The sequence below is a fragment of the Stegodyphus dumicola genome, chromosome 4 (genome assembly GCF_044657685.1).
Source record: "Stegodyphus dumicola isolate Sdum_Otavi_A_Nest chromosome 4, ASM4465768v1".
NCBI classification, from domain to species: Eukaryota; Metazoa; Arthropoda; class Arachnida; order Araneae; family Eresidae; genus Stegodyphus; species Stegodyphus dumicola.
The window spans coordinates 85,505,306-85,527,009 of NC_140771.1; the positions used below are offsets into that span (position 1 = coordinate 85,505,306).

At 31.9% G+C, this 21,704-nt stretch overlaps 1 protein-coding gene across 1 annotated transcript in view; it reads left to right on the forward strand.

Moving 5' to 3' along the window:
- LOC118199534 (thioredoxin-related transmembrane protein 1-like) overlaps positions 1 to 21,704 on the forward strand; it is a 52,163-nt gene that overhangs the window by 26,551 nt on the left and 3,908 nt on the right. Inside the window, exons 4-5 of the mRNA XM_035371424.2 lie at positions 5,680 to 5,956; positions 13,211 to 13,309. Of these exons, the coding sequence (XP_035227315.1) occupies positions 5,680 to 5,956; positions 13,211 to 13,309 (376 nt within the window). The remainder of the gene's footprint in view (positions 1 to 5,679; positions 5,957 to 13,210; positions 13,310 to 21,704) is intronic.

The window sequence follows — 21,704 nt, forward strand, 5'->3', positions numbered from 1 at the left end:
ATTTTGAAACATGTATGTACATGCTGGCTGTCTTTAAAGAAATGCTTTAAAGAATGCAAAAGTAGTGAAAGAGCTTTCAGAAGAAGACAAAAAGTTTTATCTTTATGTTAGAAGTTGCTTCTGTCGAGTATGCGATTACATACTACATAAATTTCCAATCAACGATGAAGTGATTTTGCATGCTAAAGTTGCTGATGTTTCTGCTCTAGCAAATGCATCTTTTTCTCATATAAGGTATTTTTTGGACAGATTTCCTGTGTTACCTCATCTAGTCATGAAAGATGATGATATTGATGTTGCCACTGATAAATATTGCAGTCGCAATTTTGCAGTTTAAAATTAGAAAACTTGGATGAAGTTATAAAATCAGCTAGGATTGACACCCAGTGGAGTTTAATTGGAAAATTGAAAGGGGCTGATGGAATTTTAAAATATAGTGAACTGTCTAGAATTCTGTTGGCCATCTTGACAGTTTCCCATAGTAATGCAGAGTGTGAGAGGATTTTCAGTGTTGTTGCGAAAACAAGGAGTAAATTTAGATCTGATGTTAGTGATGACACATTAGAAAAACTTTTATTAGCGAAAGCAGGCCTACGTGGCAATTGCTATGAACAAAATTATGACATTTATTTCTTAATGAAAGCAAAATCTGCCACTGTTCATAACATTTGTACAAAAACTGATTAAAGTGTCTTTTTTTTTTTTTTTTTTTTTTGCAAGTAATAAAAATGTTTTTTTATGTTTACGGTTTTTTTTTTTTTTTTTTTTTTTTTTTTTTTTTTTTTTTTTTTTTTTTGTTGCTTGCATTTGAGAATTAGCAGTTATTTAAAGTTAATTCATTATTAAAAACTATATTTTTATCATTTAAAAAGTTTTTTAAACATTGTGAAAAATCTCCTGATTTTTTAGTGTCGTAGGTTGGCAAGTATGCCATAGTAAAATAGCTCTTTGCTTTAATTGATTAAACAAGTAATATTAAATTCTTAAAAATAAGTTCCACTCTGCTTGTAGCATTCTTCCTATTTTCATCAATGCTGTGTTTTATGCTAAAAAATTCTTATATCTTATATCAAGTTTATAATCTATATTCTTATATCAAGTTTTATGCTAAAAAATTCTTATATCCATCACTATTATTTGCTGGCCCCAAAGCATAAGAGTAGTGATGCTACTACAGTTTGGAAGCGAGTAGTATGCTACTTGTGCTAAAAACTTAATGTTAATTTTTATTACCTAGCAGTAGTAAATTTCTGTATTGTATTGCGCTGTACAGTACAGTACATTTCCTTAATCTTTTACTTTATACATAAGAAAGAGAGAAAGAATATTTTTCATTTCTTTATTTGGTAATGTCTGATCAACTACACCTCCACCGAAAAATCTTGATCTTGTCAGTGACTTTGGAGAGCATTAGTGAACACATTGGCAACTAATTAAGGTGATGCATGAAAGACAGTAACCATTTTGAAAATACAAGAGGATCAATCATTAAAATTTAAAGTGTAAGAAATATTGATAATAAAACACTTTTTTGTTAGAAATCCTTCTTCTTGTGTCATTGTTCTTTCCGTGTATGCAGCAGTCTTATTTTTACTTTAAAAAAATCAGAAATTGCACTAATTCTGCATCTGTAAACTCAGCCTTGCACACTGGCCGAAACAAGCATGTGTTATTGTTCTTACCTGGACTGCCCTATAAATACTCTTTGGTGACATGGTGGGTTGCCACATAACTATGTTGGCAATCTACTACTGCTCTGTTTTACGAGTAACTTTCCATGACTTTTCATTGAGGATGCATATAAGAAGAAAGTACCCACGTTATTTTTAAATGCAATGCATAAAATAAGTAGAATATAGTTTTTTTTTAATAGTAGAATATAGTGTGCTAGTAATATTGTTAGTAATATCTTATGAGTACAGCATGCTGAACTAAATGGTGTTAATTTCTTTTAATGCATAATTTATCAATTTACTACTTTGAAAGGAAACCAACATAACTCAAGAATTGTGATTGTTCTCTTATATAATAAAGATAAAATTCCCCTTAACACAAATAGCTTACTTCTGTTCACTTAAAATTAGAACTTGAGTTTTTTGTAATAAAATAGTAAAATTAATGTCATGGTACTAAATGTCATAAAAATAAATACTCTGATGTCATTTATATTATGTAACCCTTCGGCTGTTGCAAGATTGAACAGTTCTTTTGTCCCGAATACACATATCTGTCAGTCATAAATTTGTAATGCAAGCTATGTTCATTTGCACCTGCAGTAGGTAAATGGAATGTGAGCTGAGCTTGGTAATGAGGGTCATATTAACCAAAAAAATAATAATAATAATGCTGTGTAACTATATTAAATAGAAGCTTAATTTTATCAGGCTATAGCAAGTAAATGACAGTTTCTGTAACCTGGAATATCTGAGACCTGTAAATTAGATAATCTGAGTGTGACGTGTGTTTTATTAAGCAATTTATAAGGCATAGATACAGAATCATAGTAATTTATAAAGTTTTTTAAGTATTGAAATTTTTATAATCTCTTTAATTTTAAAGTGTTTTAGAATTTGATCTGCAAACCATTAACACTGTCTTTATTTAGAATACTTATCTTTGTTATTATAATAGTTTGTATCTCACCCCTTCCCCAAAAAAAATTCTAGGTTATGATTATGATGATTCAGATATAATAGCTAGAATCATAGAAGAGATATTTGAACATGCTTGTTTTTACTCAATAAATATTCTACCCGCTCAAAGTTTTGCAGGAGACTAGCTATTATTATTTTCTATTAAACAGTGTAAGTTGTCAATATATAACCCTTTAAAGGACACCAGTATGTAAAATATGCAGGATGTTTGACAATTTTTTAATCTCCTAAAAATGCTAATTCTTCTACACCAAAAGCTGTAATCATAAATTTATAGTCTTTTATTTTGATTCTAAATGGCAGCACTACCCTATGAATCGTCAATATTTTTCAGTTATAATATTAATATACCTCATTCCAAAGTATCATATTTGAAGATTCATAAATTGTATTGGAAGGGAAGAAAAAATTCAAAATCTGCAAATATATGAGGTACACATGCTGCATCTTACATATTTACTGCATTTCAGTCAGAACTGATAATTAAAAGATTATTTATAGGATTTTAAGATCAGTATATAAAATATACTGGTGCTCATACTGAGGGTACAGCACCAATAGATTGTAGCACCAGTTTTGCCTTCTCTACTGTGTGAGATGACAGAATTTCTTTATATTATGATGTAATAATTTGTTTATGATTAATTTACAAGTTGTTTAGGGTTCAGTGTTATGTTCATGAGGGGTGAAGAGTTTACTGACCCTGTGCTAAGAATGAATAAAGGTATTTTAGTTTCTTTTTATTCTTTGCTTACCCCAGTTGAGTTTCTCATTCATCTCTGTTTAGCTGAAATTAAATATCACCATTTCATTCTTTCCCCGGATAAAGACTCGTCGATTTCAAAATCGTTGTCGAGCATCGAAATTGTACGGAATTGTAGGGGTTAAAATGTTGCCATGTTAGCCCCAAAAGATACCCGTTGCTTTGTGTTTTCCAAAATCCTAGATTGCCGCGAAAATGATAAGGGGTGATTGACAGTTAATTTGTCATGTGAGGCCCACAGGATCTCCACAAAGATGCTGTGATAAGATCACACGAAAGGAAAGCTCACTTACAAATACCAGAAACAAAAATTCACTTTAGGTTCATCTCTTAGTGGAATGGAAAAACTGCTGATTTGAAAGCATGCTTTTATGCCTTAGGGTATCGTCTTTGTTAATTTCAGAGGAGAAACTAGAGAACACAAGAGAAATTTTTCCCCTGGGTTAGGATACAAGTACGTGACTTAGTCTTCACAGCTGATGAAAAGATGGAAAATATTTCTAAGGACAGTTATAGTTGCAAAACATTTATCTTTGGAAGGAAAAAAAAAGGGGGGAAATATTTAAGGGTGTTTTGGGGGGGATAGAAATAAGGGCTTTGAGGTGTATTAAATAATAAAATCATTTTAACAGCTTTTCTTCCTGAACAAAATGATATATTACAACCTGTATTTACAAAAAATTGAAAAGGGGCCTCTACGGGGCCTGATTATCAAAAGTGTATGGCAGGCGATTCTTGCTATCATAGCATAAGTCATGCTGTTTTTATATATTATCTAAAGCATAAAATATATAACTTTAAAAATGCAACATAATTTTTCACCTGAGTAACATCTCCTTGTAACATTATACTAGTTATATTACAGCAAGATGTGGTTTATACATGCAGTGTTATATTTGCTAAATTTTTCATAAAATAATAATATTGAATTTAAATTACTTTTAAAGCTTAGCTTTTTACCCATATTTTACGTAAGTATATTCAGCTGGGTGGTATTATCGAAGTGAATTTTTTTTTTTTTTTTTTTTTTTTTTTTTTTTTTTTTTTTTTTTTATTTTGCAAATTTTTTATTTCTATCGAAATTTTAAAAGTTTTTGACTTTAGACTTACATAACTATTCAATCACACATCTCTATAGATACACATCAAAAGTGTTCAAAAATGATGAAAAACAAAAATTAACAGTTGGCAGCTAGCTACCTGGGAAAAAAATGTCATGGGGGGGGCACTGGTATAAAATATATACTGGCTCTCAAAATTCAGGATTTCACTCTAGATTTTTTTTTTTAAGTTACAATTATGTGTCCTAAGGGTCCATAAAATTACAATTCATACAGAATTTTAACCACAATTTAAATTATTTTTATAATCCGTCCCTCAAAGGGATTCTACTGTTAAATATGAAAAATATGTGTGTTTGTATGTTCTTAGCACTGTGGTAAAACAGTGCTAAGAACCTCAGGGTACTAAATTTTGAAAACATGCACTCTGAACCAAGCCAGAATTCTGATTTTTTTTTTTTTTAAATGTATTTTGTGCAAATTTAGTGAACTCTTCATTAAAAAAAATCAGCAATTTAAAAGCTTTGTGTTCTGAGTGTGCAAATCATAAGTATGTATGTTTAAAATTTAATTAGAAAATTCTGCAGTATAAAAGAAGTCTGTTCGCACTCCGCAAAGCACAGTATATTTCTCTTTCAAATTGAATTACATTGTGGATAAAATGGCAGCATATAGAGCCACTGTTATCTTGAACGCACAGTCTCCTACTCAAACATGTGCACCTTGAAGGCCAAATTTTTAGGGGTTTTTTATTATTATTATTATTTTATTTTATTTCATATTTTTTGTGAATTTATTGAACTTTTGATTAAACACTCAATGATTTAAAAGAAGTGTATTGGCCAGAACTATTTGTATTTCAAATTTAATCATCAAATTCAGCATTTGAAAGAAATGTATTGCCACTGCTCAAAATAAAATATTTTTGCTTTTTACATGGCAGTATGTTAACATTCAGAAAAATGTAAGATATTTAATTTTCTTTTCAAATTTATTTTGTTGTCAATTAATTAACTGATTTAAACTATAAAATTATACTAGCTGGATTCATGAAAATGTTTTTTTTTTTTTTTTTTTTTTTGATAGCTATTTTAGGTTGCTAACATAAGCATCTGGTTGATTAAATAATTTATATTTCTATTTTTAACCACTGTATAATGTTGTAGATCCAGACTAAAATTCTTTTGTTCTATAATTTTAGTGTGAAAGATGGTGTCTTTAGACAGTACAGAGGATCTCGTGATAGAGACTCTTTCATTAGTTTCATTGAAGATAAAAAATGGACTAAAATTGAGCCAGTGTCCAGTTGGAAATCTCCTCAGTCTTTTCAGATGTCAACAGTAGCATATTTTTTCAAGCTCTCGATGCTATTGCGAAGCATCCATAACACAATTGTTGAGGATTATGGAATACCATATTGGGGTTCCTATATTATATTTGGTTTGGTAACCATTTTGGTAGGAGCACTTCTGGGATTGGTATGTTATTTTATTTAAATTGTGTGTGAATGAGCATTCTTTAAGAAAAATTATATTTGATGTTTAATTCATGTTTCATTTTAAAATATTAAAATTCGTTTATCAACTTATTATATGTTATGGAAATCCTAGTAACTGTATATTTATTAAGCAATGATGGGAAGTTTTTAAAATTCTGTTTTGAATCTAAAGAATGGTTTTCTCTAAATTGAACCCTTAAATGCATGTAGTTGCCATTTGACAACATATTTATATTTAGTCAATGTAAATCAAATTAAAACACCTAAAACCTAAACTTAAATTATCCTACCGTCGATAGCTATATATCATAATAAATAACACCACACACATTACACGGAAATAATGCTCTAATTTTCAATACATTTATTTTCCACAGCGACTCTCTGGCGCTGGGTTTCACCTTACAGCGTAACATATGAATCGCAACTTTGACATGTCACAAAACCAAGTTTCTCACAGAATATATTTCAGCATCAATTCTGGTGGCGCATGCGATATTAGCCCAGATTCCGCTCTGACGCCAAGTATATCTCAGCTAATACAAAACACTCCCGGCGTTGAAATTAACAATTTCAAAACTATTATTTCAATAAATGTAAATATAAAGGCACTACAATAAATTACTTCACAATAACAAATCACAATATTGAAAAATATACATTCAAATTATTACAACAAATACCAGTTTATAATAGAAATAAACCATCATTCTACAGGAAGTATACATATATCTCGAACATTTCGTTTCAGCAAATGCTGATTAGGCAATCTTACAGTTACTACTCTTATTTTGTTATCCCTACCATGAAAAACCTCAGCTATTCTCCCCACTAACCATTTGGTTGAAGGCAAATTTTCATCTTTTATTAATACAAGAGTTCTCAACTGAGCCTCATCCTTTAAAAATTTCCACTTGTGATCTTGTAAATTATTAAGATAATCACGTTTCCATAATTTCCAAATTTTTTGTGTATACTTAGTGATTCTTTGCCATTTAGAAAGTCTGTTTTCATTTATGTTGGATAAATCTGGCTCAGCTAAAGTTGTGATAGGTCTACCAACCAAAAAGTGACCTGGGGGTCAAAGTTTCAAAATTATTGTGATCAGCTGAAATTGGAGTAAGAGGTCTTGAGTTCAATACTCCTTCAATTTCAGTTAAAACAGTTAAAATTTTTCTAAAGTTAAACACTGATTACCAATGACTCTCTTCAAATGACTCTTAAATGGTTTAACCCCGGCCTCCCAAATTCCACCGAAATTTGGCGACTTTGGAGGAATAAATTTCCACTCTATACCTTCAGTGGTATAAAAACTTGCTAAATTCTCATCTGGACACTCGACCAATTTTTGCAATTTTTTTAGTTCTACACTAGTACCAATAAAAGTTTTAGAATTATCACTCATTATTCCAATACATTTTCCCCTTCTAGAGAAAAAATGTTTTAAGCTCGAAATAAAAGATTGGCTAGTTTGGTCTGTCACAAAGTCTAAGTGTATGGCTTTTGTACTCATACGTACATATATTACAACATAGATTTTGTTAAAAACTCCCTTACGTTGATTCTTAAACTTTATTACAAATGGGCAGCAAAAATCAACACCAGTTATGTTAAATGTGTATGATGGTGTGACACACTCTTTGGGCAACTCGGCCATTATTTTTTGAACTGTGATGGGTTTGTTCTTAAAACATGTCACACATCTGTAGATGATCTTTCTGGAATTATTTCTGCTATTGAGTGGCCAGAACCTTTGCCTTACCTGATGTAACAGTGATTGTGATCCTAAATGAAAGTACTTCAAATGAAAATGCTCTAAAATAATAGTAGTTAAACGATGTTTACTAGGCAAAACTATAGGGTGTTTACTATTAGCGGGTAGGTCCGAAGAGGACAATCGTCCGCCCACTCTAATTAGCCCCATGTTATCAAAAAAACACATTCAGTGATGCTAATTTACTTTTGAGGTTTACACACTTACCTCTTTTTAATTGATTTATTTCTTCTCTAAACTCACTTTTTTGGGCCTCTAATAAAATATACACCTCAGGATCCTTTATCTCTTCTAAAGTAAGTATTCCGTACCTCCTTACCTGAGGGTTCTTAAGATTATGGATAAACCTGAAAATGAAACTTAAAATACGAATAATTTTAGTATAATTAGAAGACAAATTAAAAATATCATTAAAGAGGTTTGGTTCATTATATGCAATTAAAACAAAGTTAGAATCGTTATGCAGTTCATTGTCCTTTTTAAGTTCATTTGAACACACTTCTTCAATTACCTCAATTGATAAGTCCTGATGAGGAATCTCTGAGCATATTAGAAAGTCACAGCATGACCACCATTTGGAACAGTTCACAAGAAAGTCAATTTGAACACCACGCGTCATAACATCTGCTGGGTTCTCTTTTGTTGAACAATAGTCCCCATTTTGTCGGCTGTGTTAACTTCCTAATCTCGTTAACTCTGTTGGTGATGAAAGATTTCCATTTGGTACTGGTACCTTTAATCCAGCATAGCACTATTTTGGCATCAGTCCAATAAAATATTCTCGAGGTTTTCTTTTGATCGAGCAATTTTTTCACTCCAGAACCTAAACGCGCTGCTAGTAATGCACCAAGTAATTCAAGACGAGGTAACCTAGTTCTTTTCACAGGTGCAACATGACATTTTGATGCGACAAAACTCGCAGAAATTTCTTCTTGCTTGTTTACAGTTTTACGTAGACAACAGTACCATACGGCCTCTGACTGGCATCTGAAAAGCAATGGATCTCTATGGAATCGGCTTTGGGTTTCAAAATGAATCTTGGAACTGCAATTTTAAGTAGATGAAAACACTCACAGCACCACTTTGCCCACTCTTGACAGATATCTGTAGGTAGTTCATCATTCCATGCCATTTTCGAACCCAAAGTTCTTGTAGCAAGAATTTAAGTCTAACAGTAAATGGAGTTATTAACCCAAAGGGATCAAATATCTTCCCGGCAGTTTTCAAGATGAACCATTTCGTATCACGCTTATTCTTAAGGAATTCCATCAAGCTGTCTGTGTCTATACTCAGACTATCTTCATTAGTATCCCAAGATATTTCCAAGATCTTAAGTGTCTCGTTTGAGTCATTGATGTTATGTGGGTGGATCTCGAACTCTTTTTTTTCCCATTTTCTCATCAGCTCAGGATCATTGGATACCCATTTACGCAAGTTCATATTTGCTGCACTCATAATTTGTTTAACTTTACGCGATAAGCTTAGAGCCTCATCTATACTGTCCTGTCCAGTAATAAAATCATCAACATAAACACAAGAATTCAATATTTCAAATACATCTGGCTGATCATCTCAATTTTCTAATGTGTTCTTTAATTGTTGCAGCCAACAAAAACTGACTTGACTTAATCCCAAAATTTACACGCTTGAATCTATATGTCGCTAGTTTTAGATCATTTAATTGTGTGTTTTCCACAAACAGGAATCGCACTGCGTCTTGTTCCTTTTCTGCCAAAGCGATCTGCAAAAGTGCTTTTTCTACATCCGCTGAAATTGCAACTTTATTTAATCGGTAAAATTTATTTAATCGGTTTTATTTAATTATTAATTAGCAGATGGAACATATTAGGATTTAAATTTGTCCCTGTCCATAGACAATCGTTCAGTGATAGCTGCCCGAACTCATGTGAGCTGCCATCAAACACTATTCTAGTCTTCATTGAAGCACTGGTTTCTCTAAATACCAGTTGGTGTGGTAGGTAAAATACTGGTTTGCCAATAAGTATATTTCCATCTGACACTCTCTCAATACCTTGCTTGAGATAATCATTTAATATTTCACTATATGTAGAAAACAGTGTTTTGTCATAATTCATTCACTTTGCAAGAGTTTTTAATCTATTTTCCGCTACTTGGTAATTATCAGCTAATTCATTCCAGTCTCTTTTCCAAGGTAAAGTAACCTCGTAGCGACCAGCTTTAAAACAAACTTATTAAATATTTCCAATGCTTTCTCTTCCTCATGACAATAAGGATCATCTTTAATTTCTAATGATTCTAGTTCAAAAAACATTTTCAATTCACTCTGAATTATTATTTATTAACCCACAATACAATAAATTATTTCTCCGTGAATCATTTATATTTCCACTAACTGTATATCCAAACGCACTATTTTGTAATATCAAACTGGTGTTTGTTTTAATCAAAAACATAGATTTTACCAGCTCGTAACATATCATAAAAAACTTCTGCGCCGAGCAACAGGTTTACTTTCTCTGGTATATAAAATTCCGGATCCGCTAAATTCACCTTCTCAAGAATCACAAGGTTACTAACATCAATAAACTTTGTGGGAGTTAAACCTGCTGTTTTTGGAATTACCAAAACCTCTAGTTTTCTTTTATACATTTGTTCCTGATTACAGATAAGGGCAACTGTTTTTCTTTTTATCGTAGTTGAAATACCTGATATACTGTAAACCGAAATATTTGTCTTTTCCCTTTTTAAATTAAGTATATCCGCTAATTTAGTGGCACAAAAACAAGAAACACTTCCACTATCACATAACGCTTTCACCTTAATTAAAGTTCCATCATTAGTCTCAATGAATACAAAGGCAGTAGATAAAATCACGTTTTTCCCATTTTTAGTACCCATAGCGGCTGTAAAGGTTTCGTTTTGAGTTTTAGCTTGAAATGCAGGTGTATATACATTTAACGTATTGCTGTTTTGATCACCCAACTCCTGATCTGAAGTGTATGCTCTTTCTACTGTGGTGCCAACGGAATTATTTTCATTTTGATAACACAAGAGAAAGCTATGTTTTTTCTTACACTTCTTGCACAAGTAATTAGAACGGCAATTTCTCACACTGTGCAAATTAAAACAACAAAAACATAAATTCTGTTTTTTCACGAATTTTACCCTTTCTTTTACACTTAATTTCTGAAATTTAGGACAATTAAAAAGCTTGTCATTGCTCAAATTATATAACCTACACGAATTCTGCATATGTTTTTCATTTTCATTAGAAATGACAGCGGTAACTCTATGTGTAGCTTTTTTTTTTTTTTTTTTTTTTTTTTGTCACACTATTTGAAGCGTTGAGAGTTCTTGCGTGATCTTTAAGAAATTCTGTAAGATCTGTTGAATTAGACAAATTCTCTTTCTCTAATTTTCTTTCTCACCATATTTTGGTGTTAGGATCTAATTTTTGCCCTAAAATGTATGCAAATACATTGGAAGAAAAACCTTTAACACTCTGATTTAAAACTTCTAATGATCTCACGCATTCATTTCTAATGTCAATTAAATTTAATATGGCTGACGCAGACTCACTTTGTATAGGATGCATATTCATAAATCGTCTCAGATGAGCATACACTTGTTCGCGGTGATTAGAGAACCTTTCTTCTAGTAATGAAAAGGCTAATTTATAATTAGAGTCAACTATGGATATTGACTGCCCAATACAATAAGCATCTCCTCTTAGCGCAGATTTTAAGTACTCTAATTAGACTGTGTCTGTGAAATTAGGATTTGAATCAACACTGGCTAAAAAGATATCTTTAAATGAAAGCCACTCATGTAAGTTACCTGAAAATGTTGGCAAAGTAAGTTTGGGTAATTTAACATTGTTCTCAATATTCGTGCAAACCGAAGGCTCTGACTTAATTTCTTTGGAAAGTTTAGCTAATTTACGATTTAATTCGACTGCTATATCTAAGATAATATCATCAATCTCTTCTTTCTCTTTTACATAAGCATCAATACTTTCTTCCGTACATAACCCGAACAAAGAATCGAAATTAGAATTGACCTCTGTCTCAAGCACTCTAAATTTATTCTTTAGTACTTCCAAGTCACTTCCTTGGACATTTTCGTCCGCAACCTTTTGTTTTAACTTTGTTAACTGTGTTTTCAATGTATGTTTTTTCGCTAATATCTCTTTTAGTGACATTTTAATTATCAAAAGTCAATAAACAAATAAAGAGCTTCAAAAAGGTACAATGAGCTTCCAAAAGGGGGAGGGTACTTACCCTTTTGTTTCTACAGAACTTCAATCTGGAAGTATCCTATGTAATTCTTCGTTTCACAAAACCAAAAGTAGTATCACAGTCTCATAAACTTCATTAGCTGTTCCGGCTCTGATCGGCCATAAAACTTGAATTGACTTATCCTATTTCCCGTCGATAGCTATATATCATAATAAAATAACACCACACACATTACACAGAAATAACACGCTCTAATTTTCAATACATTTATTTTCCATATCGACTCTCTGGCGCAGGTTTCACCTTACAGCGTAGAAACATTGAAATTTTGTATATAGGACTGCTATGACATGTATATGTGCACCTCGTATTTTGGTTGCAATCGGCCGCACCAAAAGTATATAAATATATGCATATATTTATTATCGCCTTGTGTTATAGTTGAAGAAATTAAATAATGAAGAATCTGCATAAATATATGCATGCTTCTCTCATTGTGATAAAACAATGGTACCTACAGCCATCAAATTTTGAATAACGTAATCCTCCGCCCGAATATGGTCATCTGGAAGCCCAAATTTGGAATTTGTTTTATTATCGATTTCATATTTTGTAACATTTAATGAATTTTTAATTAATAAACTCAACAATTTCAAAGCAAGCAATGGCAACACTGTATGAAAAAAAAAATTATCTCCAATTAGCGATACTGCGCATCGGAAATTCTAAAGATATGCTCATTTTAAAATTATTTTGTGGAATTTAATTTTATGGTTATAAGTGTGAAGAACATGATATTTCGTAAGTGAAGGTAAAACACAAAATATTAAAAAACACCCCTTTGGACATAATGTAAAATCTGAAAGCCTTCAGATGGATGTTAAGCCATAAAAATAATGGGGAGGGCATTTTCTTCATTGTGAACAATAATATATAGTGCAGTTCTAGTGACACAATAGCACTTATTATATTTTGAAAGGTTCTTGCTACTGTAATCAAAGATGTGTTGTTGGCATCTCTTTCTTATGAAAGAATGGATGTCTAATCATGCCACTGTCATATTTAAATCATTATATATGTATCCTATTGTTAAGTATTGTTATATTTTATTCTTAGATTTTTTTAAGTGCTTACCTAAGTCCTAAATCACAGTGCATAATTTTCTTGTAACTTTGAATTATTTCCTAAAATATGAACTTGGTTATAATCATTAATAATTGCTATTAAATTTCTTCAACAGATTGTTGTTTGTGTCATTGATTTCTTTTGCCCAACCAAAGCAACTGGGTATGTACCTTTGCCAAGGAATTCAAGTAGAGATTATAAGCCTAAAGAAAAGGTAATAGTAATTCACAATAGCAAAATGTGACTTCTAAGACATCTATTTAACAAAGTTTTAAAATTTGCCATTTGAAATTATTTTAATAAATAAAAATTATGAAAGAGAGTTAATGAAAATAAGTTATTAATCTAGAATATAAAAAGCTGGTGATAGCACTGTTTGCTTTTGATTCTATTTATTTATTAAGTTTTGCTGTGCACCTGTTAGCTCAGAAATAGGATTATGTTTTTGCATTTCTTTGTGTACCAACTCAGTGAAGAACTTATGATGCCAGGAAATATATAAATCCTTTACTATTTTTTATATTTGATTTTCTTGCTGTTATTTTACACAGTGGTTATTGCAATAATTTGCATTGTTTCTTTTTTCATTGCTACTAAATTGAATGTAATGTACAAGGTTTGTGTCCCAAAAATAATGCATCCTCTTTTTTTTTTTTTTTTTTTTTTTTTTTTAAGAAATCTATTGAACTGATTGTTACAATTACTCAATATTCTTTGAAATACATCCCTCCTGCTTTAACATTTGTTCCAATGTGATTTCCATGCTTTATATGCGTCCTGGAAGTCCATCACAGGGATGTCCTTTAATAACCTCATCATAGCTGCCTTGATGTTCTGCAGGGTCTCCAAATACTGTCCTTTGAAGAATTTTTTAATCTTCGACAATCAAATCTCTTTTTTAAACTCTGATCAAAAGTCTCAGGCGGCATTTTCTCAAGTTTGAAACAAAACTTTTCACGTATTGCTACTTGAGTTTTTTTCCACATCTGTGTGTATACACATATATATCAACATAATGAGAAAATTGAGTAGATCATATACAGATCAGTGTATAGAAATATGAGCTGCAGCAGCAATACTCGAGCTCATCTGTCATAGTTAATTGCAGTTAAATTATGGTGAGTACCAACCTCTAATGAGAGAGTGTTGTACTTTCTGTAAATATTTTAAGCTATTTACCCAGTGCTAGTCTTGAGATATTTTATTAAAAAACTAATATTTAATGTGCAGTATAAGCAAAATCTTGGGATTTGACTGTAATGTATTTATACAGAATTTATTTTAACTTGTCAAAAGTGCTTTAAATGCCTTCTATCTTAAAATGTCACTAGCATGAAATTTTTTTTAAATAATGAAGTGCAAAATTCAAAAATTTATGTTTACAGATAAATTCCATAATGCATGTTTGTATTAACTTCTGTTTTCAGTTCTAAATCAGTATCCCACATTAATTGCATAAAAAAATACAGTTAAGAAAGTATGCAATAATTTAAAATACATGTCATTAATGATATACAGGCAGTTAACTGCATGACAGTGAGGGTTAATTAACTTTCAAATCACATGTTTACTTTAATGAATGGCACACTGCACCCGTCTGCATGTTAAAAAAATCTTACGTGGTCAGCACAATCTCCTGCCAATTCCACATTTTAAACAGCAATGACCATTTAAGTGAAGTATCAGTATCAATTTATCATTTGAAAACCAAATCTAATTTGTTCTTCCAATTAATAGAAAGATATGTAATCTAAAATTTTGAATTGTATTTTATTAGGTGTCATTGGCCATGTATAAAAACTAGTGTTTCTAAATTTATATTAAAAGTAATCAAAGGAAGTTGAATAACATATAATTTGATTGTTTTTTAATTAAAGAAAATGAAATGCATGTACTAAATTTGACATAAATGATTTGAAACATTTTTATAACATTTTTATAAAATGGTATGGTTATAAAATGATGGTATTTTGAATTCCAAGATACAATCAGTAAGTTAAAGGAAATTGAATGAAATTTGAAGTCAACTTTCCTGCTACACACAAAAAAATTTATCTCAGCACTCACAAAAATTCACCAATCACAAAAAATATGTCTTAAAAGAAACATGATTAAGTTTTTAATAGAAAATAGTAATGATTAAGTAGATATACCCACTATATAATCTTGGATCTACAATGCCAGGACCATATAAAATGCCATCATGCTCTGTTGTTCGCATGCACAAGCTCATATACCTACAGACAGTGCCATTCGGAGTTTGTCACTTTGATACTGCCTTGGGACTTTTAGAGTCCAATTTGGGTTAACAACATTAAAATTACACTTAACCCTTTCATGGGCCGTGGGAAGATTACTTCCCACCTATATGTTCCTGGGAAATACACCTGTGGGAAGTGCAAAACCCACTATAATATATTGGCTTTGCTATTATAACGTTGGGAACTCTTAATTCCCACTTCAGTATTGTGCTGCCATCTGTGTTCAATCGATTGAAAACAGAATTACCACATTTGTATTGAAAGTTTGAACGCGTTGTGTGAGATCTGTTTCACTGAGACACCTGTTTTGATTTGCATTGCTATACGGTTCTGCGACAAATGTAAGTAAAACACTGTTTTTATTATAATAACGTTTCCTTATTTTGTATATTTCTGCAGTAACTATCTAATATTGAATATAAATAATGGGTGAAAAGTGAAAATGCTGTTGCATCATGTATAAAAGCCACGTGCAATAGGTATGTTGGAAAAATTAGAATATTTTTGAAAATACATTTGAAAATATCATTCAATTCTACCGAGAAAGAAAAGGATTATTTTGGCATGATTTTTACCGAGGAAATTTTACAGAATATTGTTGAAGAAATAAACTCATATGCAAAGCAGCCTAAGAAAGGAAGAGATTGGGTCATACCACAAAAGACATTATCCTGAACTGGAAAGAAATCACATCAGAAGAATTGAAAGGTATGCATATACTCATGGGTATACATCAATTGCCTGAACTGAAAAACTACTGGAGCACAGACTCTATTCTCAATGTTCAAACAGTAGCAAGAATAATAATCGCAAAGAGGTTCAAAAAAAAAAAAAAAAAACTGAGACTTTACAGGTAAACGATAACAGCACAAATCCATGTGTGCAATTTGGGCATGATAAACTTCATAAAGTCAGGCCAATCCTCTCACAGCTCAATGATTCCATACCTAAAGTCGTCAACATTATGAATAGATGAATGTATGACAGCTTTCAAAGGGAGAACTTCATTGAAGCAGTATATGCCATTGAAGCCTATAAAAAGAGGTTACAAGGTGTGGTGTTTAGCAGACTCTAAGACTGGATATATTCAAAAATTTGAAATTTATTGTGGAAAAGAAACTTCTGATAATAAGGATAAAATATTTAGCTTAGGGGAAACAGTAATAACTAAACTAACGGAAGATATGAAACAGACCGGTCATCTTATAGCCTATGATAACTATTTGACATCTTTTAGGCTTGCAAAAAGTCTACTTATAAGTGGTCTGTTTTCTGTGGGGATTGTGAGGCTGCAAAGGAAGGATCTTCCACCAATATTTGAAGGCTAATAACAAACTACAAAGAGTTCCTAACTAAGGAAGGTGCTGCAATAAAGTGGATGAACAAAAAGGTTGCTACATTGTTGACTACTGCACATAAATCAGCGATTATTACATCTGTAAATCATACAAAAAAGGATGGTACTAAAACAGAAATACCTTGACCTAAAGCTGTTGCCGTATGTAACGATATCATGGGAGGGGTTGATTGCTTCGATCAAAGAAAAGAAAGGTACCAAATAGGGAGAAGATCTGTAGAATGGTGGCATCGTAAATAGTTTTATACTGTGGCAAGGAAACAAGAGAAACAGAAGTTTAGACCAGCTACATTCCATATAGCATTAGCTCGTCAACTAATAGACGGATATTCCTTAAAAAGAAAGGCCGTCCTGCTAGCTTCCAAGCAAAAAGGTGTGCAGTTCCGGATGATGTACTCTTAGTCAGTGTGGGAAATCATATGCCAAAGATGGTTTCTAACTATAGACGATGTAAGAAATGTAGCACAAAGGCCCAAGAAAGAGGACCCGCTATATGTGTGCAGTATCTGAAGTACCCTTGTGCATAGCAACATGTTTCTCATTTTTCACGGCAAATAATCGCCTTTAAATTCAATTTTCTCTATGACCATAAAAGGTCCCGTGGGAAGTATACTTCCCACCCCTAGAATTTAAATATAAACAAAAAATTTGGCAAAATAAAATATATTTCCTTAAATGCTATTGTTTAATTGATAATAAAACATAAAAAAGGGGGAGAAATTCAAAAGAGAAATAAATGGCCCATGAAAGGGTTAAAATGCTAAATGAATTTCATAAGCATTAAAAATAAGTGTAAAAAAAATTCATTTCTGCAGGATCCTCTTCTTTTAAACAAGAAGTTATACAAAATTAACCATATGTAAAATTTAATGTTCTATGCATAAATTGCCTTCATGTATTTCATCTTTTTAAACTTCTTTTGAATAACTTGTAATATCTGAAAAACTTCAATTGTAAATTCTTTTTTTAGAATTTTCCTAGACTTTGCAAATATTGCATAAGTGGTACTTAGTGTATTTACTTAAATGGCTGTGTACAGTGAAGGTTACATTGCTTTTTTGAATTTTTTTAATAATCACAGAAAGATGATTTAGGGTATAGATTAATATTACATTACCCACTGGTGGGTATTTAAATTAGAAAACTAATTTAAATTATTCCAATTACAAGCTACTGATTAATGCCAAAATTTTGCCGGTAATAATAAAAATCAAGCACAAGCAATATTAAAATCTCCAATAATTAAAAATACTGCCTAGTTTAAGTATTTTAGAATGTAGTTGAGTGGCAGTACATTCTAATACCAAAACTTTTGCACAATTTTATAGATTATGCATATTTCTGGCCACTTTATACTGAATCGTTTAATCTGACTAGACTAAGTTTGTGGTGGGGAATTAAAAAAGTTGTAAATAATCTTGTTTTTTATTTGCAGGCAATAATATATTATTTGGTGACTACTCTCATTTAGCATTAAAAAATAAGAGAAGAAATTACTTCTACGAAACTAGATTAGTATTTAAAACAAAATTTAGAAAATACCTGCTCTGGGCAGTTGTTCCATTCAAACGTCTATAAGAGCTGAGGTGCATATCATGCCAGGACATTGGTTCATTATGTTCCTGCTACCAGTCCAAATGCAATTATGGTTTCTTGGAGCTTCATTATCAGCATAGCTGAGCTTTCCATCTAAAGATTTAATTTTATGAAAAGATTGTAATTGGGGGGTGGCAAAGTGAAGGCTATGGTTGGGTGCTTTTAATGCTACTGTCAAAAATTATGAAACAGCTGTTGTATAGATATGACAGTACAGAGCGAGGCATTACTGTGGAAGATGATTATATTACACTGTGAAAAGGAGACCATTGTAGAAGTTTTGAATGGCTCCTTTCAATTCCTTCAGTGCTTTACAGCAGTTCCCAAAGCAATCTAACGTGGCCTGTGAATACATTTCAGTTATATATTTATAGTTAATATGGTGTTTATAGCTTTATTGACTCGGAGATATAGACTGAACTTATGCACACAGCTGCTGTTAAATGGAAAAGAGATGGAACAAATAGGTTAGAACTTTATCACTCTATGCTTGTATGCCAGACTACATGACTGGGATAAGATGAGAGAACTCCCCACATAAGCACAATCAGTAAATCTGGTTATCCAACTTTAGTTTGCTACCTAACAAGACAGTGCTTTAGTTGTTTTTTTTTTTTTTTTTTTTTTTTTTTTTTTTTTTTTTTTAATAGAATTGGTGCTTCTAATGTATACTTACTTCTCTTGAGCTCTCTCTCTACTAAGGAAATTTTTCATTTTGTTTAAAAAAAATTAGGCCCATCAATTGCTTTCAATTCATACATTCAGCCTGCATGCAATTTGAGTCTGAGATCACTGCCTTACAGTATGCATTTACATTAATGGTCTGACCATGAAGCATAAACTTGGCCATGATTGGATGGATCATGTTTGTTCCAAAGCATAGTAATCATTGTCTTCAGAGCAGAAAAAATTCATTTGTCTTTTTGAGGAGGTAGAATTAAGGGGGAGCTGTAAGAGAACATACTAGGCAAACTAGGCTCAGCCTACTGAGCCTTCTTTGCACACATTTTTTTTTTTTTTTTTCCCTCTAATGAACAGGTGACAGCAGGGCCAGAAACCCGTATGGCTTTCAAAGACTAATCGGGTATAGTAAGGGACCCGCTCCATCTAGAGCATAACATGTTTACAACATAAAATACGTAGCGTTGCATTACCTACATGACAGCTGGACATTGCATGGCGACATAACATAGCTCAGCATAGACATGACATGGCATAGCATTTCGGCATGACATAGTATAGAATATAGTCATTGCATAGCGACATAACCTATTTACAACATTAAATACACAATGTAATGTAACTTACATGACAGGTGTACATAGTATAGTGACATAACATATTAAGGTTACATATGTACAACATACATTTCGCAGTGTGGCATGACCTATGTGACAGGTAAACATTCATGGTGACATATCATAGCGTAGTGTAGACATAACATGACACAGCCTTGTAACATGATATGACATAGCATAGCATAAGGATTACATATTTACAGTATTAAATACACAACGTAACTTAACTACATGAAAGGTGGATATAGTGTAGCAACATACAATAGCATCTCATAGACAAAAATACACAGCATCATATCGCCCACACGTCATACAGAACATAGCCTTGCATATGAATATAGCATGGAGGCATATATATCGACAAAATATTTTTACAACAAAACAAAATATATATATATATAAATAAATAAAAAGCATAACATGACCTGTACAACAGGTGGGCATAGACAAAAGTAATTGAACATAGCATATACATAACTTTGCATAGCATAGCGACATGACATAGTTTGGCAACTTAACATCATGACATAACGTATTTACAATAACATCATGGCATAACGTTCTGTAAGTTACTGTATTTGATTCTTAGCCTTTGTAATTATGTATATTAGCTTTAGGAAAAATTTTAAAACTTTAATTTAATTTAGTTATATAACACTCATTAGTATTATAACGCTCATTTTCAATTGTTTAAATATCCATTTCTTTTTTAATTAATTCTCATTTAATTTAGATTTCTATCTTTAAATTAATTTGTGCATATCCATTCTTAAGAAATTCCTTGCATTTAGACTGTTAGCGCTTTTGTACTAAATTTTTTTAAGTTGGCAGTTCGTTTTTTAATTCATTGTTTTTAGCCCAAAGGGCTATTAATTTTGTTTTGGCATTTTGCATCGAAAACTTTAAATGTTTGTTTCCCTTTTCAAATTGTTACCAACAAATATTATACAGTGTCACGTAAATATTATACTACCAAATATTATACAGTGTTACAGCAAAAATATACAGTGTTACATAACCAACACAAATTTGCATATTATTACTAAACACTTTGCCATATGGCATTCTCTGAACATGACGTATTGTACACTATGAATAAATTTCAAATCATAACGTACTGCTGTATAGTATTAACAACCTTACATGGCCTACACAACATTGCATACAGAAACATAACTTTTTGTGAATTAGCACAAAAAGACAAAAACAGGACGTCAAGCAGTACATATGGAGTGTTACCAGGCATATAAAAATAGACTTACTAAGTGAATAATTAGCTGCACATAATTTAGCTCACTACTTGGAGCTTCTTAGACATTATTTTGCTTGACACAGCTCTTGTCCAAGTGCTTTGAGTTTATCCATTATTATACATTTGATTTTCTTTATAAATGCTGGTTGCTTTGTTAGGAAGTGCTTGAATGGTACCTCAGAAGCACCAAAACTAATGTGCCATTTCCGTGTTAAAGGGCATTCCACAACATAATGATCGGGCAACCCTTCATTGCTGCAGAGACAGATAATTGGTGGTAGATATGCCTCTGTCTTTGAAATAAGACGGAAAAGGTCCATGATCCATTATGAAGTGCGTGAGGTAGGGTGCAGAGATAACCCGGTCTGTCATCACTCTGTGTATAAAGTCATGAGTTCCCGGGCCTTGTTGGATTGTATACATTCCTCCTGCCACAGGCTTAGGGCTGTTTCCCGCGCTTCCCTTTTTAGGTGCGATTTCAGCAGTAAAAATGTGGCACAGTATAAGAAATACTTCAGTACCATGGAAACTTATAAGGGCTGTTCATACAGGGTTTGACACCGTGGAGCAGTGTTGCCAGAAATCTTTCAACTAAAGTAGTAAAAGCCTCAAAAATCGCAAATGACATCAGAGATCACATAACTTTTGTGGTGTCATAGTTTCACATGACCTCTGATGTCATCACATTTACTGTCTATTGGTTCTGTAAGTTACTGTATTTGATTCTTAGTCTTTGTAATTACATATATTAGCTTTAGGAAAAATTTTAAAACTATATATAGTTATATAACACTCATTAGTATTATAACACTCATTTTTAATTGTTTAAATATCCATTTCTTTTT